This window comes from Perognathus longimembris, chromosome 6 (assembly GCF_023159225.1).
Source record: "Perognathus longimembris pacificus isolate PPM17 chromosome 6, ASM2315922v1, whole genome shotgun sequence".
In the NCBI taxonomy this organism is placed as follows: domain Eukaryota; kingdom Metazoa; phylum Chordata; class Mammalia; order Rodentia; family Heteromyidae; genus Perognathus; species Perognathus longimembris.
Genome location: NC_063166.1, coordinates 44,532,807 through 44,555,384, shown reverse-complemented (window position 1 = coordinate 44,555,384; position 22,578 = coordinate 44,532,807). Strand labels below are relative to the sequence as shown.

Here is a 22,578-nt window from a genome sequence, read left to right as displayed (position 1 = left end):
CACGGTTCTTTTTTTTTTTTTTTTAAACCCACATCCAAGTCTCTGAAAAGATTTTTTTGTAGCTCCTCCTTGAGCTCACTAACCACATCTCCTCTTTACTTCCTGGACATTTGCCTTAATCCTGTTCTACTGTCAGTATTTGTATATCCCAAAATGAGGCCAACAAAAAAACCTTTACTATTCCTTTTCAGCTGAACTAACCTTGTCAACATTTAAGTTTTTTGTAAAATTTGAAAATTCATATTTAGAAGAATATATGACTCTACCCATTCAGAAGCATCTTAGAAGGCAAACACTATCATTATTATTACTTCACAAAAATAATGACACTAAGAAAAGGGAATTTTTTTTCTTTAAAGATTTAATACAGAGCTGTGATTCAAGTGGTAATTGATAAGTTGCAAATTGGTAAGTGCAAAGCCCTTAGTTCAAACCCCAGTACTGGCAATATTAATTATTATTATATATTATACAACATATGAAATATATCATCAAATACATGATTAACTTGGATAAGTTTTTTTATTATTTATATTCTAAAGATTATGATAGTAGCTGGGCAACAGTGGCTCACACATGTAATCCAGCTAACTCAGGAGGCTGAGATATGATGATCATGGTTCAAAGCCAGTCCGGGCAAAAAAGTCCCCATGAGACCCTTATCTCCAGTTAACCACTCAAAAACCAGAAGTAGGGCTGTGGCTCAAGTGATAGAGCACTAGCTTTGAGCATAAAGAGGCTCAGGGACCCCACAATTGACAAAAAAAAATTGTAGTACCGCCAAAGCTAAAAATATAGTTTATATAGTACACTTTTTCCCCAGGTCATGATGATGTGTAAATCTTCCTCAGCCCATTTTCTTTGAACTTAGAACCTGCCATACACATGTGTTTCCTGAAGTTGGTTTTTATTTTAGTAAATTCTCCTGGTGTTGACATCTTAATATATTTGTTTGTTTGATGTGTAGCTGGCAGCCGATCTGGATCTCCAGGACGAGTTCTGACCACAACAGCCCTTTCTACTGTGAGCTCTGGTGCTCAAAGAGTCCTGGTCAATTCAGCCTCTGCACAGAAAAGAAGCAAAATACCACGGAGCCAGGGCTGCAGCAGAGAAGCTAGTCCATCTAGGCTTTCTGTGGGTAAGATTCCTGATGTGAGAATTGCTGTGTTTTATTTCTTGCATATTTCAGGCTTTGGTAACATCAAAGACTAGAGTTAGGAACATAGAAGTTTGAAGAAAACAACTTAAAACTTCAAAGAGACTTGACATATAGTACGTACAGGTTAAGAATTGAATATTAAAAAGCATAACCTCAGTCACTGAGCTGCTGCTGAGGACCCAGCTTTCTCGTTGATGTCCTTTAATTTCCAGTGCTCCATCTCTCTACCCCACCTTCTCCAGCAGCTGCCTTCTGTAAGCTAAATCCTGTCATATGTTTGTTATCTATAACCACCTTGACCTCCTTTGTTGATTATATCCATATAACAATTCAATGAGAAATGTCAGGAAGTTCTTCATAACTTTTCCAAGAGATCCCTAATGATTACAATAAAAAGAAACTACTGAGCTGGGCACCAGTAGTTCATGTCTGTAATCCTAACTACCCAGGAGGTTGAGATCTGAGGATCACAGTTCAAAGCCAGCTCAGGTAAAAAAGTCCCCATGAGACTCTTATCTCCCATTAACCACTCAAAAACCAGAAGTGGAGCTATGACTCAAAGTGGTACAGCACTAGCCTTGAGCAAAATAGCTTAGGGACAGCGCCTAGGTCCTGTGTTCAAGCTCCACAACCAACAACAAAATAAAAATCAGTGAAGGCATTCAAGTAGAAATTTTCATCCAACAGTGCTGTAATCAAGCATCCAGAATATGGAGAATATGCAGTTACTTGAAAAGTGCTGTGCTGTCAGTCTTGAAGTAGCTCTCATTTAAGCAGAGGTTTAGCAATAGGCACTTGACCGTGTCTAGCAAAGCAGTATCATGTTTTAGCCAAGCACACAGCCCCACAGTCATAGATGGCTGTGTCTGGCCAGAAGCTTCTCAGCCTTCCCTGTGTAGAATCCTCTGCCTTAATGTCACCTTGGGACAATCCAGGCTAATCAGGAGATGATAAGGCAGCAACAGCAGCTGTGCCACCATAAGAGCCTTTGATTTTTAAAAAATCCTGATATCTACCTTTCCTAGCCAGCAGAATACAAGAGCCAGTACCTTCCCTCCCAAGTGAAGTAGTAGGATCTCTTAACTTGCCACCCAGGTCTTTTTTTTGACCAGACAAAACCTCGGTGAGGGATGTACAACAATAGGATGGGAGAGCAGCCTAGAATCATTTAAAGCTGGTTATTACTTTGCTTTTTTCTTCCACTTTAAATGGTACATAATATATTTTAACATTTATTTAAATAAAATAAAACTTATTTTTAGGAGAAAAAGGAAGAATAATTTATAAGAACTTTCAAATATACCTTATATTTAAAAGCACAAGACTTGTGGAATTTTTCAAATTTATTATGTTTATATGATATATCTACATAGTTGTATATAAATATATATTAGCTGATTGTGTCTGACACTTGTGTTGTAGGTCAATATTACTTTGTTTTTTTGTAATTTGGCAATCATTGGGGCTTGAACTTAGTGCCCAGGTGCTATACCTGAGCTTTTTGCTCAAGGCTAGTCCTCTACCACTTTGACTCATAGCTCCACTTCTGGTTTTCTGGTGGTTAATTGGAGGTAAGAGATTCACAGACTTTTCTGCCCAGGCTGGCTTTGAATGATGATCCTCATATCTCAGCCTCCTGAGTAGCTAGGATTACAGGTGTGATCCACCAGTGCTGAACATGGTCAACACTATTTAAATACAATTAATAAATTTCCATTTTCTGTGTGTGGACCAAAATACTTTAAATTTCATGTAACACGTTAGAATTGAAGCCAACTGAAAGAGCAAAAGGGAATTTATTACCTCTTTTAGCAGAAAAACTCAGGAGGTAGTTAACTTTGGCTTAATTGATTAACATTGCCTTTATTGACCCAGAATCAGTCTCTTTGTCCATCTATATACCTATATTCCCTCTCTTCTTTACTAATCACAGTACTAATTTTGTCCTTAGAATAGCTGCTTCTTGTTTCTTTTTGTTGTTGTTGTTTACCTTTTTTTTTGCTTCTCTTTTAGTACTTTGCTTCTTGATCTATCATTCCTACAGCAGAAATCTCTAGTTGCTCCAAGTATTTTTAGCCATTTTATAAAGCATTTTGTTGATTACATATGTAAGAAAATGCAACATCAGTGCTTGCTTCAGCAGCACATATACTGAAATTGGAACAACACAGAGATTAGCATGGCCCCTGCACAAGGATGACATGCAAATTTGTGAAGCATTCCATATTTTTAAGAAATTATTAGAATGGAAAAAATGCAACATAAATCATGGGATTTGAGATGCCCATACTTTTCTATTCACCTTCTGTTCTCTTGACTATCAGCAGTATGTATACATTATTATATTTTACACATACATTCTTTTTTTTTTTTTTTCTTTTGCCAGTCCTGGGGCTTGGACTCAGGGCCTGAACACTGTCCCTTGCTTCTTTGTTTTTTTCTCAAGGCTAGCACTCTGCCACTTGAGCCACAGCGCCACTTCTGGCCTTTTCTATATATGTAGTGCTGAGGAATCGAACCCAGGGCCTCATGTATACGAGGCAAGCACTCTTGCCACTAGGCCACATTCCTAGCCCTACACATACATTCTTTCTCTCTCTCTCTCTTTCTGTCTCTCTCTGTCTCTGTCTCTCTCTCTCTCTCCTTCCCTCCTTTACCATCTGCCTCCCCATCTCTGTCTCTGTTCTCTCTCTCTCTGATGGTACTTGGATTTGAACTTGAGGCCTCACTTGGCTTTCATTCTACCACTTGAGCCATGCCTCCACTTGTGGCTTGAAAATTTATCTGTCCCATACAGTCCTGAACAGAGATTTTCAGACCTCAGCCTCCTCAGGGTGAGGATCATAGGTTGACTTACCCAGCACCTGGCTTATTCATACATTGTCTCGTAAGAATTTACAAGCAAGTCTTACATACTTCTTCCATAACTTGACATTAAAAGTTGGAAAGAACCTTGTTATTCCAGCATTTCTGAAATGGAGGCAGGAGAATCACACAAGTTAAAAGCCAGCCTGAGCTTATAGCATGTTTCAGGCCAACCTGTAACAAGATCCTGTCTGAAAAAAAGGAAAGAAAAAGAATAGCTCTAGTGTTCACTCTGTTATAAGTAAATAAGTGTTTATTGTCAGAACAGAGTGTATAAATACTTTTCTGAGATCCTCTTATATTATTTTCCTTTCAGTAATACTAATGACTATATGGAATTCCATATTCTCTGGAGACTCTCCAATATTTTATGATTTTATGTATTAGTTTTCTTGGCCTCTTGCTCAGCTGTTATTTTATTGATTGATTGATTGCCAGCCCTGGGGCTTGGACTCAGGGCCTGAGCACTGTCCCTGGCTTCTTTTTGCTCAAGGCTAGTACTCTGCCACTTGAGCCACAGCGCCACTTCTGGCCTTTTCTATATGTGTGGTGCTGAGGAATCAAACCCAGGGCTTCATGTATACAAGGCAAGCACTCTTACCACTAGGCCAACAGCCCTCAGCTGTTATTTTGATCCCGTTTACTACTTCCTAGGGCTGCATGTACACTTTCTAGAATCCTCTGTTTTTCCAATTATGCTTTCACTTTGTAGAGTTCAAACCTTCTGTAGCCTTCTAGTCTTAAGGAGCAGTGACTCCTTGCAGAACCTCAGGCAGTGAAATTGTAACCATAGCAACACTTGCAATTGTGCAGGGCCTAGTATTTGCCACAGAGTCTCTGGAATTTCCATCTTGGCTAATTTTCCACTTCTTTGGTTTTCCAGACATTTTTTCAAATTCTTTACTCTTAATCATCCATCCTAGGCTTTATGTTAGTTGTTTTTGGGTTTTTGTGTGAGGAGTGAAGAAAGGCATGGGAAGTGAAACTATGGATTTTTTCTTCTTTATTTTGTATGGAAATCAAGCATTATGATTTAGATTATGTAATTTGATATGTGTAGATTTCTATTTAAAAATAACATTTTGACCTAAGACACCAAGAGTGATAGAAGACTATATATAGTTTATCTAACAAAGAGAAAACCCAAGTTGTACTATGTACATTGTACATAGCTTACTTCTTAATTGTGGCCTCTCTTTCTCTCTCAGCCCTCAGGCTTGAACTCAGGGCCTGAGTTGCACAAGGCTAGCACCCTTCATCTTGAGTCACAGCACCACTTCTGGCTTTTTTTCTGTGTATGTGGTACTGAGGAATTGAACCCAAGGTTTCATGCATGCTAGGCATGCATGCTACTAAACCACATTCCCAGCCCTTGTGGCCCTTTTCTTTTAATAATCTCATACAAACTAGGGAATCATATTCAAAAACCTTACCTGTTTCTCGTAATGCTTCATCAAGAGTAATTTTTTTTCATCATGCATGATTATACATGTCTGAAACACAAAAGAGGCAGGAGAATCGCAAGTTCAAAGCCAGTCCTGGCAAAAGGTAGTGAAAAACTAGCTGAAAATAAACGTCTAGAAGCATGGCTCAAGTATTTACAGTATTTTCCTAGCAAACACAATAATACTCTGAGTTCAGTCTCCAATATTGCCAGAGGGGAAGGGGAGATCAGGTTCTTCTCAACCTTAAGAAAGCTTACCAATCAGCTCTTTAAAAAGAAAAAAAAAATCTGTAAACCTCTTCTGTGTTTTCCCTTGTTCTGTACCAGCCCGAAGCAGTCGTATTCCTCGTCCAAGTGTGAGTCAGGGATGCAGCCGAGAAGCTAGTCGGGAGAGTAGCAGGGACACAAGTCCGGTCCGTTCTTTTCAGCCCCTTGGTGAGTATTTCGGCAGGTGTAAGGTACACTGCTTCCCCTGTGGTATCGCTGTTTGAGAACCTTGCTATTCCTGAAATTTTGCGTTCATCATTGGTAGTCTTTTCTCCTTACTCTCTTTTATGTCATTTTGATTTTTAAAAATTAGAAGGAAATTATATATCTGGGAATAGCATTTGACCTTATTAATGACCTAAATAAAAAAATAGTCATTTCAAACAACTTGATTTCACAATTAAGTAAATATATCACACAAATATAAACTTTAGAAAACTGAATTCAGTCCCAACACTCAGGAAGCTGGGACAAGAGGATTGTGTTTTTGAGGCCAGCTTGGGCTACATAGCAGCCACCATGTTTAAAAAAAAAAAAAACTAAACAAAAAAAAATTAAATTCACATTTTTTCTTAGCAAAGTATTTAAAGCTAATACTAGGAATTCACTCTGAAGTGAAATATGAAAAGTAAATTTTGTCCTTTAAACAGAAATACTGGCTTTTCAACTTAGATCATGTAATGTAGGTTTTTACAAAAAGGGCTCCAAATAAATAAATGAAAGGGATTAATATTTGTATAATATTTATGGTTTGAGAGTCTTTGTACAGTAATTCATATCATGTCACTATTAAAAACCTATTTGTTCCTGATTATAGAGATTATATTGTAACCTTATGATTACTGTATTTCTTCCATTTATAATGATATTACATAATTTTCCACCTTTCTTGTTTTTAGGATAACTGGATAGGCATAAGTTTTACATTGAGATACTTTAGAATTTCTCCATGTCCCTTTAGCATTTTAACAAGTAGTACTTTGCTGATGTACACAATTCTGTAGCCATTTCAGATTTGTTTTCCCCTTCCATAAACATGGCTTACTATAATACTCCAAGAGTTGCTTTTCAGGTGTTTGAGATTATTAAGTTTTTTGCTAGTTGGCTATTGAAATGACTTCCTCACATAAATCTGTAATGTAGAACTTCTAATGATTAACATCTGATTTCTTGGGATATTTGGCTTAGATAGATCACTGGGCTTCCTGTACTAATTGGAAAACCCTGCTTAGATAAGGATACACAGGGAGATCTTCATCCCCTATTTATGTCATAGCCTCAGATTCCAAACAGTTTCTCATTTTCTCTTCCCTCTATGGGAAGAACTCTTGTGCATCACTTAAGCCTACTTTGGCATATTCTTTGCCAAGACATTTTTAGTGCATTTATCAATTCTGTAAAATGTTGGTGTGTGTGTATATGCATGTGTGTGCACACACAGGTACAAAGTTTATCCTCATATGTATAATGTTAAAGAAATAAAATAACTTCTACATATCTATAAAATAAACTTGGTATGTTGAAGACTCAAATAGCCTGGCTTCATATCCTAACTCTGCAACCTTATCTGGAAAATAAGGATAATAATAGCATGTATGAATTTGGGATGTTTGAAAAACCATAAATCAGAAACATATGAAGAAAATCCTCAGGGAAGTATTTGGTACACAGTGGACATTGAGTCCATAGAGTCATTATCACCACCACTGCTGCTGCTACTTATGTTGGTATTTCTCTGCTCTCCCCATCAGGCTCTGGTCATTTGACTTAGAAACATTTCCATTACTCTTTATTGGCAAAGATCTGATTTTTTAATAACACTTTCACTAGCACTAAAGCAGATTACTAGAAAACATTAAAAACAAAGAAGAAATGTATAATGGATGATAAGTTCCTTAAAAAGTAAGCATTATTAATAGGCCAATTTTTTATTATTATCAACTGGTTGTACAAAGAGCCAGGTTATGTCAGGTTATGAGTACAATGCATCTTGATCTTGGCCACCCTTCCATCATTTTCCATCATTTTTTCCCTCCCACTCCTACCCTAAAGTTATATTCAATTTTTATGTAATATACAGTAAATAAAATGGCTGCTTTTTAATGGGCAATTTTTAAAGAAAATTCTCAACTAACTATTGCTTTTTCTAGATTGATTTCATAGCTTCCATTTGACAATTTAAATTACTTCAGTTTTATTATTTAGGAAAGCAATTTTCATGAGGCTCAAGCCTAAGATGACTGAACTTTTTTTTGGAGGGGCTGGTACCAGTACTAGGGCTTGAACTAGGCCTCTAGTTCTCACTTGGCTTTTTCACTCAGAGCTGACACTCCACCATTTGACTCATGCCTCCACTTCCATCTTTTGCTGATTAACTGTAGATAAGAGTCTTGTGCATTTGTCTGTCCAGCCTGGCTTTGAACGTCAGTCCTCAGACCTCAACCTCCTGAGTAGTTTAGAAATTAAAGGCATGAATCTCAGCACCGGGCTAAGGATGATTAGACTTGTTAATCATTTAGTGTTAAAAGAATATTTTTCCTGGCTCTTTATTTCTTTTGGAGGAATTGATTTTGTTGTAAGTTTTTTTTTTCCTTTTAATACTACAGGGGTTTGAGTTTAGCAGCTTGCCCTTGCTAACCAAGTGCTTTACCACTTGATCAATGTTCCTAGTCCTGTAGTTCTTTTTTTATACAAAGATACTATGTAGCTTCCAGGCATGAGAATCTCAGCACTCAGGAGTACAGATGAGGAGAATCACAAATTCAAGGCCAACTGGATTACTTAGCAAGATGCTGTCTTTAGAAAAGAAGAGGGAGAAAAAGATGGTGCGTATTAGAAGTGGCAGATTAACTTTGATTCACAGGGATGAAGAGTCACATTCCCAGAAATTAAGTTGTCTTCACCCTCCCCAGTTTCTGATACATTTGTTTGCAATCTACAGTTCTTACTATATTTGCTTACTTGGTAGAACCTTTGTTTCCTTATGACTGACTACTGATATTCAGCATGAGAATTCTATAGTTGGTTTGTTGGGTGTCCACTCATTACAAAGCCAGTGTGAGGGCCTTGAAGTATCAGGAAGAAGTAAGAACTGAACCAAGTTGAACTTTTAGAACATGAGCCCTTCCATTTATTTCTGGAACCAAAATTCAAAACAATGTTGACTTCATAATACAGATATTAATATTGTTTCTTACCTGCTATCTTCAACCACAGATTGATTGATTTCTAAAAATTTTTCAGAGATTTTCATCTACTAGACATTTCAAATTTTACTATACTCTTTCTCGTTATTTAAAAAAATATTTGTGCCATACACCAGTGGCTTATGCCTCTAATTCTAGCTACTCAGGAGGCTGAGATCTGTGGATCACAGTTCAAAGCCAGCCCAAGCAGGAAAGTCCATGAAACTCTTATCTCAAACTAGCAGAAAGCCAGAAATGGAGCTGTGGTCAAAGTAACAGAGCACTAGCCTTGAGCAAAAATGCTCAGCAACAGCACTCAGGCCTGCGTTCAAGCCTCAGGACCAGCACACAATAAAGACGTATTTGCTAGGTAAATAATTTACTATTCTCCTCTCAGTATTTATTAACCATTTTAGGCAGCAGTCTGTTTAATCTTTTTTTTTTTTTACTTTCGTGTTCATTAGGGTTAGCCTATTACAAAGAAAAGATCAATTCATGTAATAATATTTTAAGTGCTCTAATCAAATACATCTGAGGAATACTAACTTTTTTTAAATACTATGTTTTATTAAATATTAAAGCACGGGGCTGGGAATATGGCCTAGTGGCAAGAGTGCTTGCCTCTACACATGAAGCTCTCGGTTCGATTCCCCAGCACCACATATATGGAAAACGGCCAGAAGGGGCGCTGTGGCTCAGGTGGCAGAGTGCTAGCCTTGAGCAGGAAGAGGCCAGGGACGGTGCTCAGGCCCTGAGTCCAAGGCCCAGGACTGGCCAAAAAAAAAAAAAAAATATTAAAGCACATTTTTCAGGCAATTTTCACATGTAGGGCCAAGATTGATTTTGTATTATTAAAAAAAATCAGGATTTTAAGATCTAATATGCAAACTTATGACAAATTTAGATTCTAAGGCAACGTAAGGAGATGTGTAACAAAACTTTAGGGTATTTTTGTTAGATTATTGATACTCTTTTGTGATACTTAAATGTGATTTTATAAACAACTTTAAAAATATGTATCAGCACAAATGAGATATTTTTTGAATAATGTGAAGGTGGTCTGTGTACTTTATAAGAGCAGAAGCCTTAAAAGTATATAGGACATGATGACACAAACCTACCTATTTGGGAAGAGAGGCTTGAGGCCAACACAGGCAGTAAATAGTTTGTGAAGCTAGGTGCCAGTAGCTCACATCTATAATCCTTGCTACCCAGGAGGCTGAGACCTAAAGATTATGGTTTAGAGCCAGCCTTGAGAAAAGTCCATGAAACTTTTTATCTCCAGTTAACCTCCAAACAAGCCAGAAGTGGAGCTGTGGCTCAAGTGGTACCATGCTAGCCTTGAGCAAAAGAGGTCAGGGACAGTGCCCAAACTCTGAACTTAAGACCCAGGAGACACACACACACACACACACACACACACACACACACACACACACCCACACACCCACACACACACACACCCTGGTCTGGGTTCTGGTTATGTGTACTTATGTGACAGGAGTTACTTAGCTCTCTGGGGTCTGCTTTATAAGTATACTGTTCTTGGTCATGAGACCTTTGTGCACGCACACACACACTTTGTGAGATTTGGTGGTTTGTGCCTGTCATCCCAGGGATATGAGGAAGTAAAAATCTGAGGCCATCTCAAGCATAAAATGAGATTCTATCTTAAAAAAAAATAACCAACACAAAAAAGGCTGGCAAGTGGCAACTGCCTATCCAGAGTGAGGCTGTGAGTGCAAACCTCAGTCCAGATATGAAGGGGGGGTGCGCTTTTTGATTGTGTGAATTAACATTTCTGTGCTCTAAATTTTTCTGTCTCAGGTCATTTAGACTGCTATAATAAATACTGTAGACTGGTTACTTATATAAATTATAGAAATGTATTTCTCACAGTTGTGAAAGCTCAAAAGTTCCAAGATCAAGGTGCCACCGTATTTGGTGTCTGGTGAAGGCTTATTTCCTGGTCTGGGTTTTGGTTATGTGTACTTATGTGACAGGAGTTACTTAGCTCTCTGGGGTCTGCTTTCTAAGTATACTGTTCTTCGTCATGAGACCTTTGCCCTCTTAAAGTAATTGTCTCTCGAAGGCCCTACCTCCTAGTATCATGACCTTGAGGATTAGGATTTCCACATTTGAATGGGGTTGGGGACTACAAATATTTAGATCTGTTAAATTGAATAATAATAACTACCTCTTTGGCTGTCAAGATTAAAGGAAATAAGATTCTTATTAGTTACTAAATACCATAGTGGTTTTTTTTAAACTACAGTCTTTGTTTTTTTGTTTTCATGCTTGTATTTTTGACATTTCCTTCCATTTGACTTTACCTTTTTGTCTCCTGTAGGCCTGTGTCTGTCCACTTAGGTGTAAGTTGTATTTTTGTGTTGGGGATGATCTTTCAGTGCTAATGTTCAAAGCTGCCATATTTGGCAATATCCTGATCATTAACTATTATGAGTAACATCAGTGTTAACTATCCTTGCCTGACAGTAGTGCTGCCACCATTCCTTGTTTCTGTGGTAATAGATGAGGTTTGTATGGTCCTGTAATTCCAGCCTCCAGACACCATTCCAGATCTACTGGTGCCCTCTACGCCCCCGAAGTGTATGGGGCCTCAGGTGAAGGATGAGTACATTTTCACTATCATCTATGTGTTCATCTCAGATTTTGTTCTTTTCAGTTTTCATTGAATAATATTCATTTTTCAAAATTGATTTGTTTTTAGTTGAATTCAGCTTTTTAGAGAATTACTTGTGTATGTCTGGGTGTTTTTGGGTTTTTTTTCCCCTTTTCCCCTAAGTAACTTTTTCTCCTTCAGCAGCCTTACATCTTCCTCGCTGGCAGATGGACATTTTTCTTTTTAATAACATGTCATTTAAACATATAGGACTGTTTTATGTTTTCAGTTTACTTCATAGTTTTATTTATGTGTTTAAAAAAAACCAAAATGGTGGATGAAGTGTTTTAATTGTAAAAGATAACATACAAAGCACTTGAGAGGGAAAGAATTCATCTCTGGTTTGTCTTTACACACCTCAAACTGTTGGGCACATGGTAGCCACTTAACAGGTATTGGATCTATTTTAGTTAAAGAATGAAATCATCTTATCTTGAAGGAAAAATTGATTGGAGTTTTTGTCTTCTAACTTCTACCTGGTAGCCTTAAATAAATAGTTGTTATTCTTTAATTTTCCATATATTGTCAATCATTTTTATTGTCATTACCTTATTATTTGGCCTAAAACTCAATGTGCCCAGAAAACACAATATTGCTTTTAAAATGCTTTGCCCCATTGGTTTTTTTCCCCCCTCCTCTTTCTAAGGGTATTAGTTTCCCTACCTGACACCATTACATTTATGTATTATCTCAAAACTGTTTTCCTTCTTTTGATATAATAGGTCCAGGCTATGGGATCAGCCAATCGAGCCGACTATCATCCTCTGTCAGTGCCATGAGAGTCCTGAATACTGGTTCCGATGTGGAGGAGGCGGTAGCCGATGCCTTGGTACTCTCTCCATTTCCCTGTCATTGTAAATGTTCTTAGGAAATAGTACATGAGTGGACCTTTCACTGTAGAAGAAAGGATGGGGAAATTCTTCTGGATTAAATCTAGGAACACAAAACGTGGAAAATATAAAAAGTACAACAGGCCGGGCATGAGTAGCTAATGCTTATACTCCTAGCAACTCAGAAGGCTGAGATCTGAGGATCACAGTTTGAAGCCAACCTGAGCAGGAAAGTTCATGGAACTCTTACTTCCAATTATCTACCCCTCCCCCCCAAAAAAAACAAACACAGAAGTGGAACTCTGAATCAAGTGGTAGAGTGCTGGCCTTGAAATAAAAAAGGCTCAGTGACAGCACTTCTGCCCTGAGTTCAAGCCCCAGGACTCATGCAACACACACACACACACACACACACACACACACACACACACACACACACACAAAATATATAATTAATTATTGATCCTTATTATTCAACATTTTAAGCCATGGTCAGTCTTCCTGGTGTGATGTCAGGAATGTACATGTTGAAGCTTTATGTTTTAAGCTCTGTAATATATTAAATGTAAGGGCAGATAGGTTGGAATATGAATATGCAACTTAAAAGCATGTAATTCATGTAATTTCAGAGTTACTTTAACTTTGAGCATGTAGGCAGAGGTTTTAGAAGAGAATTAGCTTTTATTTAGTTTTTTAATTATTTATAATTTCTCAGCTGAAAGTGTACCCTCAAGGCAAGTTATAATTAAGATATCTTTCAAGTTCTTTATGCCTCATATATTAAACAGAGGTTTAAAAACTTATTTAAAAGATTCATGGTAGCTCATCAAGAGTGCCATGCAATGTATATGTGTGTGTAATAGTTTGACTAATTTCCCAAGTCAATTCAGTATGACACTTCTTTCAAATTAAGGGTACCTTGGATTTGCCTAATGTGCCATGACACCAGGTTTACTTCACTGACAGTAAAAAGGTGACTCAAGTTATAAATTGTTATGTTTATCCTGTTTTTGAGACGCCTTTATTTATTTTCTTTAGTGAGGAGTAGAATGATGCTGTTTCTGAGAAGCCTTTATTCAGTTTCTTAGTGAGGAGTAGAATGATTCATTTTCTTTAGTGACGAGCCAAGAGCCTTTTGCAGATTTCCTAAATCGATTACCCAGAATTTATAATAGGGTCTCGTCGCTGTTGTCAATTCATTAGTTTTTTCCCTCCAGTCATACTATGGAATGCAAGGCCTCACACATCCTATGCAATCATTCTTATCACTGAGCTACACTCTCAGCCCCTTACTTTTAGATTTTAAAATTGCTTTTGAAATTTAAAAATATACTATGCCACTAAACTGTAGATATACCTTAACCAGTGTTATAATACAATTTTGCCACAGATTTGAACAACAAAGATTTTTAAAATTATTTATTGATATTAGCCTGATTTATTGAATATCTTTAGATGTACAATTCTATTTAACATTTTGTGTGCTGAATTTTTCCCTTTAGCCATCTGATTTTTTTTTGTTTTATAAATTAATATAGCTAGAGATTTTGTTCCTCTAGGCCTGGTGTATATTGATCATACATTTTTATTGTGATGTTTAATTAATCGGATATTTTAAGTTCATTATCGCTCATCACTATATTTCTCAAATGTTTTCTAGTATTAAATTGGATAATTTACCAGTCAAATATAGCATATGCACAATTTATGACTTGAATAGATTAGTTTTGAACTATTTCTTATATTAATAGGATGATATATTTGAGTTATATAAGGTTATTTAACCATGAAGGCTTAAATCTGAATCCCAGTAATAAGATTCTACTTTATTGTGTAGCTGTCAATTTTTTTAAGAAAAAATGTTTCATCTATTAAGCCTGATTTTTACTTGGGGAAATAAAATTAAATTTTGAAATGGCAAAAAGATACAAATAAGGAAAATTGTTTCATTTCTTTAAGAAAACTTTTGTAGCTTAGGTATTTCTCCTCAGATAAGCAGATCTTTTGTATCTAATGTTAAAAAAAAAACTTAATGTTTCTTATCATTGGCATTGTTAATGCCTATTTTACTGTGGTGTTTAGCAAAATGTTCTTCATTATTTTCAATTTCTCTCTTTAAAAATTTACTGCTCTCAGCTCTTAGGAGACATACGGACTAAGGTATAGCCATTGCTGTTTTTTTGACATCTTATAGTATCATAACTTATCTTCCTTTGCTTCATCAACTTGAACAGATGATGGTCTTCTGTAAAAAATTAAAGTGGAAGTAATAAAAAGTACATCTACTTTTTTCTGTAACTGGTTATCTCACAGCTTATTAAAAGAGGGAGATACTTCTTGAATAGAGTGTCTTGAGAGAGAAAGCTCAACTTTTTCCTACAAATGAGTTGAGATCGCTTACATTGTTATAGACATAACAAAATGGATTTGGAGCCCATGTACATGTAATGTACAGGAAACATCACAATATTACCACTCTTAAGTTATTCTGGAGTCTCTGAATCATTATGAGGGCAATTAGTGATGGAAAGTTAATTATAAAACTATTTGTACTATTAAAGCTCAAATCATTTTTCTTTAGATTTATACTTCAGAGTACTTACAGACATTTAGAACTGTTTTAAATTATCATGGTTAATATATTTCATATAAATACCATTATTACTACTTACTACTCAAAATCCCAGAAATCAGACTATATACATTTGTTTCCAATTCTTGCAAGGAAATTTCAAATGAGCTAATTACCTCACAGCAGTTTTAATATGCAAGGTATAATTGGCAGTTACGTATATTAAACTATAAGCCTTACTGCAAAGAAATCAAAGGAATCCAAATGTACTTTCTACTATTTCATTGAAAGAGACATTATAAATACACTGAGAAAACAAAGGAAAGCCCTTAAGGATCTTGCCTCCTAGAAATAATAGTAAGTGAAAAAGTTTCTTATCATCTTTGTATTTTACTTCTCTAGGAGACATGAGGGTTGGATACAGCGAAGGAGGAATGAGAAGAGAAGTGGTAGTAGAGGTAAAGGAGAATAGGAAAGAGGAGATGTAGAGACAGAAAAAATATGTGATTTTTAACATAGGAGAAAGTATACATTTTCTTGATCCATAGATATTCCTCCTCTACAAAGGTTATTATAAAACATACTTTTCTCACCACCAACTGTATTTCTAGTACAATTTCTATTAATTTGCATTCTAATACTTGTTTTCCATGAAAAGAAAAAAACAACTTTTGAGCACTTCCCACTTGATGCATCTGAAATTCTATGTAGACTTATTCTACCTCATTCACTATCCATAGTTAAAGAATATTTCACCTTCTACTAACTTGTAAAACATGTGTCTTGAGCAAACAACTAAATTGTGACATTTTATTATGACAATGATGAACAGCATGCTTTGTACTGATTTTAAAAGAAATCAGTTCTTTTATGGTCAGTAGATACAATGAAATACCAATATATTTTTAACTACTGCTAATAAGATTCTTTGTGTGTAACAGAAAAAACCTGCTCGAAGACGATATGAATCCTATGGAATGCATTCAGATGATGATGCCAACAGTGATGCTTCTAGTGCTTGTTCAGAACGCTCCTATAGTTCTCGAAATGGTAGTATTCCTACATATATGAGACAGACGGAAGATGTGGCAGAAGTTCTCAATAGATGTGCTAGTTCTAATTGGTCAGAAAGGAAAGAAGGCCTCCTGGGTCTGCAAAACTTATTAAAAAATCAAAGAACTCTAAGGTAAGTTGTCTCATCTATCAGGTTAGGTGTGTGTGTGTGTGTGTTTGTGTCTGTGTGTGTGGTGTGTGTGTTAGAGTATAAATTCAGGGCCTGTACTTACTAGACAAGTTCTATACCACTTGAGTCACACTCCCAGCCTTTGTTGTTTTTATTATTTATCCAGTAGTCTCACTTTTTGCCTGGCCAGCCTAGACAGCCATTTTCCTATTTATTCTTCCCATGTGTCTTGATGGCACCTGCATAGCACCAGGCTCTATTTGATGAAGCATTTTAAATTGAAACTTTTAATTTACAAGTAGTAGTTAGGTTTGATTCCTTATAATAAAAACCATTTTTGTAAAATATCTTAGTCTGGGCAACAGTGACTCATAACAGCCAGGCATTGGTGGCTGAAAAAGCTAAGATCTGAGGATCATAGTTCAAAGCCAGCCCAGACAGAAAAGTCCATGAAATTCTTATCTCCAGTGAAGTACTAAAAAAGCTGGAAGTGAAGCTGTGGTTCAAGTTGTAGAGTACTAGCCCTGTGTAAAAAGCACAGGGATAGGGCTGGGGATATAGCCTAGCGGCAAGAGTGCCTGCCTCGGATACACGAGGCCCTAGGTTCGATTCCCCTGTGGCTCAAGTGGCAGAGTGCTAGCCTTGAGCGGGAAGAAGCCAGGGACAGTGCTCAGGCCCTGAGTCCAAGGCCCAGAACTGGCAAAAAAAAAAAAAGCACAGGGATAGCATCCAAACCCTGAGTTAGCGTCAGAACCAACACACAAAAATGAATAAAGTCCTTTGTACAACCACTTAAGGGTAATAAAATTTATTTTTTAAATGTGTATATACATAATAATAAAATCAATTTGTGTATCAAACTTTATCCCTGGTAAAAAAAAAAAGCTTTTTTTATAAGAAGAACAGATACTTAGACTTGCTTATTAAATAATAAAGTATCTTGGGAGTTCATATAATGAAATTCTAAGAACCAAACTTTATTTGAGCTCTCTAGTTGGGGATTTCTGATGGCTTTGCTTTCTTTTACCCTGTATCCTTCATTGTCCTTGTTTGTGTAATGGTTTAAACCTTTAACAGTTGACCCTTTAAGGACATAATTGTAGATAATGTGTAGTTTGAGTTAGGAAGAGTATAGTGGGCTACTTTCTGATTTGATAACAATGAAATCAGAATTTGGTATACTTATTTATGTTTTTATATATACACATCACACCTCGTGTCTCACTGTAATAAATCATTTGAATATTCCTAGAACTATCAAAATTAGTAGGCTCAGTGTATCTTTATTTAGTCTTTAATTTTGTTGTCAAAGTGATGTACAGAGGGGTTACAGTTACATATGTAAGGTAGTGAGTACATTTCTCATCATACTTGTTACCCCCTCCCTCATTTTTCTCCCACCTTCCCTCCTTCTTCATTTTAAAAGGCAAAGTTTAGAAAGATTAAGCCTTTAAATGCAAAAAAATATTTTTAAATGCAAAACAGCTTAAATAAGATTTATGTTCTGAGAATGCCATGTGTATAAGTTTCCTATTGTGTTACATTAAATACAATTTTATTTCTTTTCAAAACTTCAAACCTTTAAAATAATCTGAGTTACAACACAACTGCTATTGTAACTTTATATTCAGCCCTGACTTGTAAATCCCACTAATTTCCCAATTTTAAGGGATTTTTAAAAATATATTTTTGTGATTATTGTTAATAAGTTTAATTGAAAAGTTACGTTTTGAGTGGAACTCAAAATTCACATCTGACACGTTCGCTCATTGCTGGTGTTCTACCATGTCTCTAACTGAAAAGTTACTTTTAAATTACCTCATCTTGTATTAAATCACCCAAGGTATTAATCCACCATTTTATTATTTTGGCAGTCGAGTTGAACTGAAAAGGTTATGCGAAATTTTCACAAGAATGTTTGCTGATCCTCATGGCAAGGTAGGTTTTAGTGTTTAAGATTATTTTTTTAAGACAGTTCTAAAATGGTAGTGATATTTTCAAGCATAACATTGTTTATTATCATATATAATTGACAACTTGCTCTTTGATAACTAACAGTTCAAGCTTCTCCAGAGAAATTTACAAGCATGGTTCTTTATAATTTATCAGGAAATATCCCATGTTACTAATAATATTTTACTATTTGTAAAGGATATAATTGGAGTAAGTTGCAAAAAGCTACTGACATTTCATTTACTTTTCTTCTGTGATTATTAATGTAAATGTATTCTTATGTTGAAAAATAATTTATTAGAATTGTCATTAAATAGAACAAAATATGGCTCTAGTAATAGTTTGTAGTCATACAAAAGGTGAAGTATTTCATATATTGAAATAATACATAAAAAGTTTAGGAGATTCAGTTGTTAAATATTCTCTCAGATATATTTTATTACATACTTAGGGATAATCAGCATGTATAATGTGAACATTGGTTTACCTTAATGGATAATGCTATTACAAAAGTTATTCTATTTCCAGCAGTGTGTTTGACAATGGGAAACCTTATTACATATCTTTCTTTAGGACATCTACAGGAGAATTTCTAAGTATCTTTTATGTGTATCTACAGGAGAATTTCTAAACTAAATGAGGTAGATATACTAAGAAAAACGTAAGAAAAATATTAATGAATTCCAGTTTGGTTTTATTGCTTTCTCTTTTTTTGTACATATATCATTTCATTTGTATTATTAGTTTTTTCATTGCTTTTGACGCTACTGAAAGTTATTACAAACCCACTTTATGCATAAACTAAAATTTAGCCAAACATTTTAATCCATTGGAGTATGTGCATATTTAAAATAAACCGCTTATACTTTAAACCAGTTTTGAGTGAGAGAGAGCGTGCGCCTGTGTGCTGACCTTGGATCTTAAACTTAGGACCAGGCACTGTCTCTGAGTTTTGTTTCTGAGTTTTTTTGCTAAAGGCTAGTGCTCTACCACTTGAATTGCAGCTCCACCCCCGACTTTATGGTGGTTAATTGGAGATTAGAATTTTATTAGTTTTCTTGCCAGATAGCTTCACACCATCGTCCTTGGATCTCAGCTTCTTAAAGTAACTAGGATTACAGGCATGAGCCACCAACACCTGGTTTTGAAACAGCTTTCAATGATTATCCTCTGTCAGAGGTAAATTTCTTTTATCTGAGAGCAAAAGGTCCCATTAAAAGATAAAAATGAAATACACTAGTAAGCATCTATTAAAATTTGTAATTTTTCAAACTAAAAATCTAAACAAATATCATTATATATTGTAGTCACTACCACTAATTCAGTTGTAGAATTTGCCTTAATGTAAAAATGTCTACAGATTCTAAACAAATTAACTTTTGCTCATTTTAGTTGACAGTATAAGCCAAATAAAAAGATATTTTTATGGTGAACACACATTTTTATTTTAAAAAGATTTGTGGGGGGCTGGGAATGTGGCTTGGCCATAGAGCATTTGCCTAATATGCACAAAGCCCTGAGTTCGATTCCTCAGCACCGCATGCATACACAGAAAAATCCAGAAGTGGCCATTGTAGCTCAAGTGGTAGAGTAGCCTAGCCTTGAGCAAAAAGAAGCCAGGGACAGTGCTCAGGCCCTGAGTCCAAGCCACAGGACTGGCAAAAAAAAGATTTGTGGGGAGAGACTATATTATATAGAGATTGAACTCATGGCCTTGTGCTTGCTTAGGTAGGTTTTTCTGTTGTATTTGTTTGTTTGTTTGTTTGTTTTTCTGGGACTGGGGCTTAAACTCTGGACCTGGGCACTTTTTCTGAGCTCCCTTTTCTCAAGGCTAGGCTACTCTACCACTTGAGCTACAGTGGCCACTTCTGGCTTTGCTGTAATTAGTTAGAGATAAGAGTTTCACAGACTTTCTTGCCCAGGCTGGCTTTGAACTATGAGTGATCCTCAGATCTCAACCTTCTGAGTAGCTAGGATTACAGGTGTGAGCCACCAGTGTCCTGCTCTTAGGTAGGTATTCTTGATCCATGCTTCTACCCTAACTTTTTTCCTGGTTATTTTGAGTAGGGCATGAGCCCTCAAATGACCACTGAGAAACAGCTTTTAAAAGGATGTTTCTCTGACAAGAAGGGATGATGTTCAAAAAGTAAACCATGTATGCTTTAGCTTGCAATGCAGACATTTGTAGAAAAGAATACCCGGAAAATAATTCTTTCTGAATAAAGTCAAAGTAGATCCAGGATTTTTCCTGGGACAGAAATAATATGATTAATAAAAAACCTTACAATTTGAAATTATTTGATACCTATAGTTTTATAAATTATCTTTTTTTGTTTTATATGTAGTTGTATTACAGGGCTCAGTTCCACACAAAATAGTATAGTTCTTTTTTTTTTTTTTTTTAACCAGTCCTGCGGCTTAGACTCAGGGCTTGAGCACTGTCCCTGGCTTCTTTTTGCTCAAAGCTAGCACTCTGCCACTTGAGCCACAGCGCCACTTCTGACCTTTTTGTATATATATGGTGCTGAGGAATTGAACTCAGGGCTTCATGTATACCAAAGTAAGCACTGTTGCCACTAGGCCATATTCCCAGCCTCAGTATAGTTCTTGTTTATAACCTATGCCTATTCTCCCAAGTGCCTTAAATCATCTTTAAATTTCTTTTAACATTTAAAATAATGTAAATACTATATAAATAGTTCTTTCTGTATATTGAATATGGAATGAGAGAAAAATGTCTATACATGTACTGATACAGGGTTTTTCTTTTTTTTTTTTTTTTGGCCAGTCCTGGGGCTTGGACTCAGGGCCTGAGCACTGTCCCTGGCTTCTTTTTGCTCAAGGCTAGAACTCTGCCATTTGAGCCACAGCGCCACTTCTGGCCGTTTTCTATATATGTGATGCTGGGGAATTGAATCCAGGGCTTCATGTACGTGAGGCAAGCACTCTTGCCACTAGGCCATATTCCCAGCCCCTGATACAGGGTTTTTCCTGAGCATTTTTATTTCATAGTTGGTTGAATCCATGGATGTGGAATCTGTGGATATAAAAGACTAACTTACAGTATGAAAATAAGTGATCTGAGTCCTGTAGTTCAGCTACTTGGGATGGAAATAGGAGATTTGCAGTTTGAGGGCAGCTCTATTTCAAAATAAAAATAGATTTGACATGGTGTCCATGCCTATAAACTCAGCAACTCAGAGTGGAGGCCACCTGGGAACAATCTTAAGACCCAAGGGAGAAACAAGCTAAAGTAAAAAGGGATTGAGAGTGAAAGGGATGACTGACAGCATGGCTCAAATAATAGCTTCCCTTGCATGTACAAGAATCTGAATCCCAACCTAGTAGCCTCAAAGAAGAAAATAAAAATAAATAACTTAGCCATGATATAACTTAAACCCTAAAACACCAGCCTATTACTAAAGCCTCTTCATAGTTTTATGAAGAGTCAGTACAACATACTATAACAAGCGTGGAATTTAGATTGCTTAGGTTCAGGGCCTGGGAATGTGGCCTAGTGGTAGAGTACTTGCCTAGCATGCATGAAGCCCTGCGTTCCTTTCCTCAGCACCACAGAAACAGAAAAGGCCAGAAGTGGTGCTGTGGCTCAAGAGGTAGAGTGCTAGCCTTGAGTAAAAAAAAAAAAAAAAGCCAGGGACAGTGCTCAGGCCCTGAGTCTCCAAGCCCCAGGACTGGCAAAAGAAAAAGAGATAGATAGATTGCTTAGGTTATCTTCAGTTCTTTGTTTGTTTTTGTTTTTGTTGCCAGTCCTGGGGTGTGGACTCAGGGCCTGAGCACTGTCCCTGGCTTCTTTTTGCTCAAGGCTAGCACCCTACCTCTTGAGCCACAACACCACTTCCGGCTTTTTTCTGTATATGTGGTGCTGAGGAATCGAACCCAGGGCTTCATGTATACGAGGCAAGCACTTTACCACTAGGCCATATTCCCAGCCCTTATCTTCAGTTCTTAATAGCAATGTATACCTGAGTTTCTTATCTGTAAAGCAGAGTGTTATTGCAATATGCACTGCCTAAGAATGTAATCCTGATTAAGAGAGTTAATATTAAGTAAGTCTTTTAGAACATACCAAGCACTTCAGAATATAAAAACATCAAATATAAGTAAGTTTTAAATGATAACCAGCTGAGAGCAGGCTTTAATTTTTCCCTCAAGTACAAGTGATATCAGAAGTTATCCATGTGGTTCTGCCTTTGACTCTGGAGGAAGTATTTGTCAGAGCTATCTTCACAGAGGTATATTCTATGGATTGGCCTTTTGTAGTCTTTGTATGCTTACCTCTAGAATCATGCCTTTGACCCCTTGCATTGCTAGAGTTGAATCTGTGACTTCTACCCTGGGACCCAGTTGAGAGCCTTTCTTACAAAGACATGTCTTCTGACTAGCATTCTAGGCAGTTCAAAAGCTCCCTGTCCTTGG

General features: G+C 36.5%; 1 protein-coding gene and 1 non-coding gene across 11 annotated transcripts in view; both read left to right on the top strand.

The window, feature by feature from the left end:
• Positions 1-22,578, top strand: part of Clasp2 (cytoplasmic linker associated protein 2) — a 198,255-nt gene that overhangs the window by 128,721 nt on the left and 46,956 nt on the right. For 6 of the 10 annotated variants that reach the window (XM_048348642.1, XM_048348638.1, XM_048348636.1 and 3 more), the window contains 6 exons: positions 968-1,138; positions 5,796-5,903; positions 12,326-12,432; positions 15,947-16,191; positions 18,063-18,126; positions 22,195-22,197. In XM_048348642.1, the coding sequence (XP_048204599.1) occupies positions 968-1,138; positions 5,796-5,903; positions 12,326-12,432; positions 15,947-16,191; positions 18,063-18,126; positions 22,195-22,197 (698 nt within the window). The remainder of the gene's footprint in view (positions 1-967; positions 1,139-5,795; positions 5,904-12,325; positions 12,433-15,946; positions 16,192-18,062; positions 18,127-22,194; positions 22,198-22,578) is intronic. The other 4 variants (XM_048348644.1, XM_048348640.1, XM_048348643.1 and 1 more) reach the window with 1 other exon arrangement.
• On the top strand, positions 3,287-3,390 carry LOC125354061. The gene has a single exon (XR_007211445.1). It is a non-coding gene; the product is annotated as a U6 spliceosomal RNA (small nuclear RNA).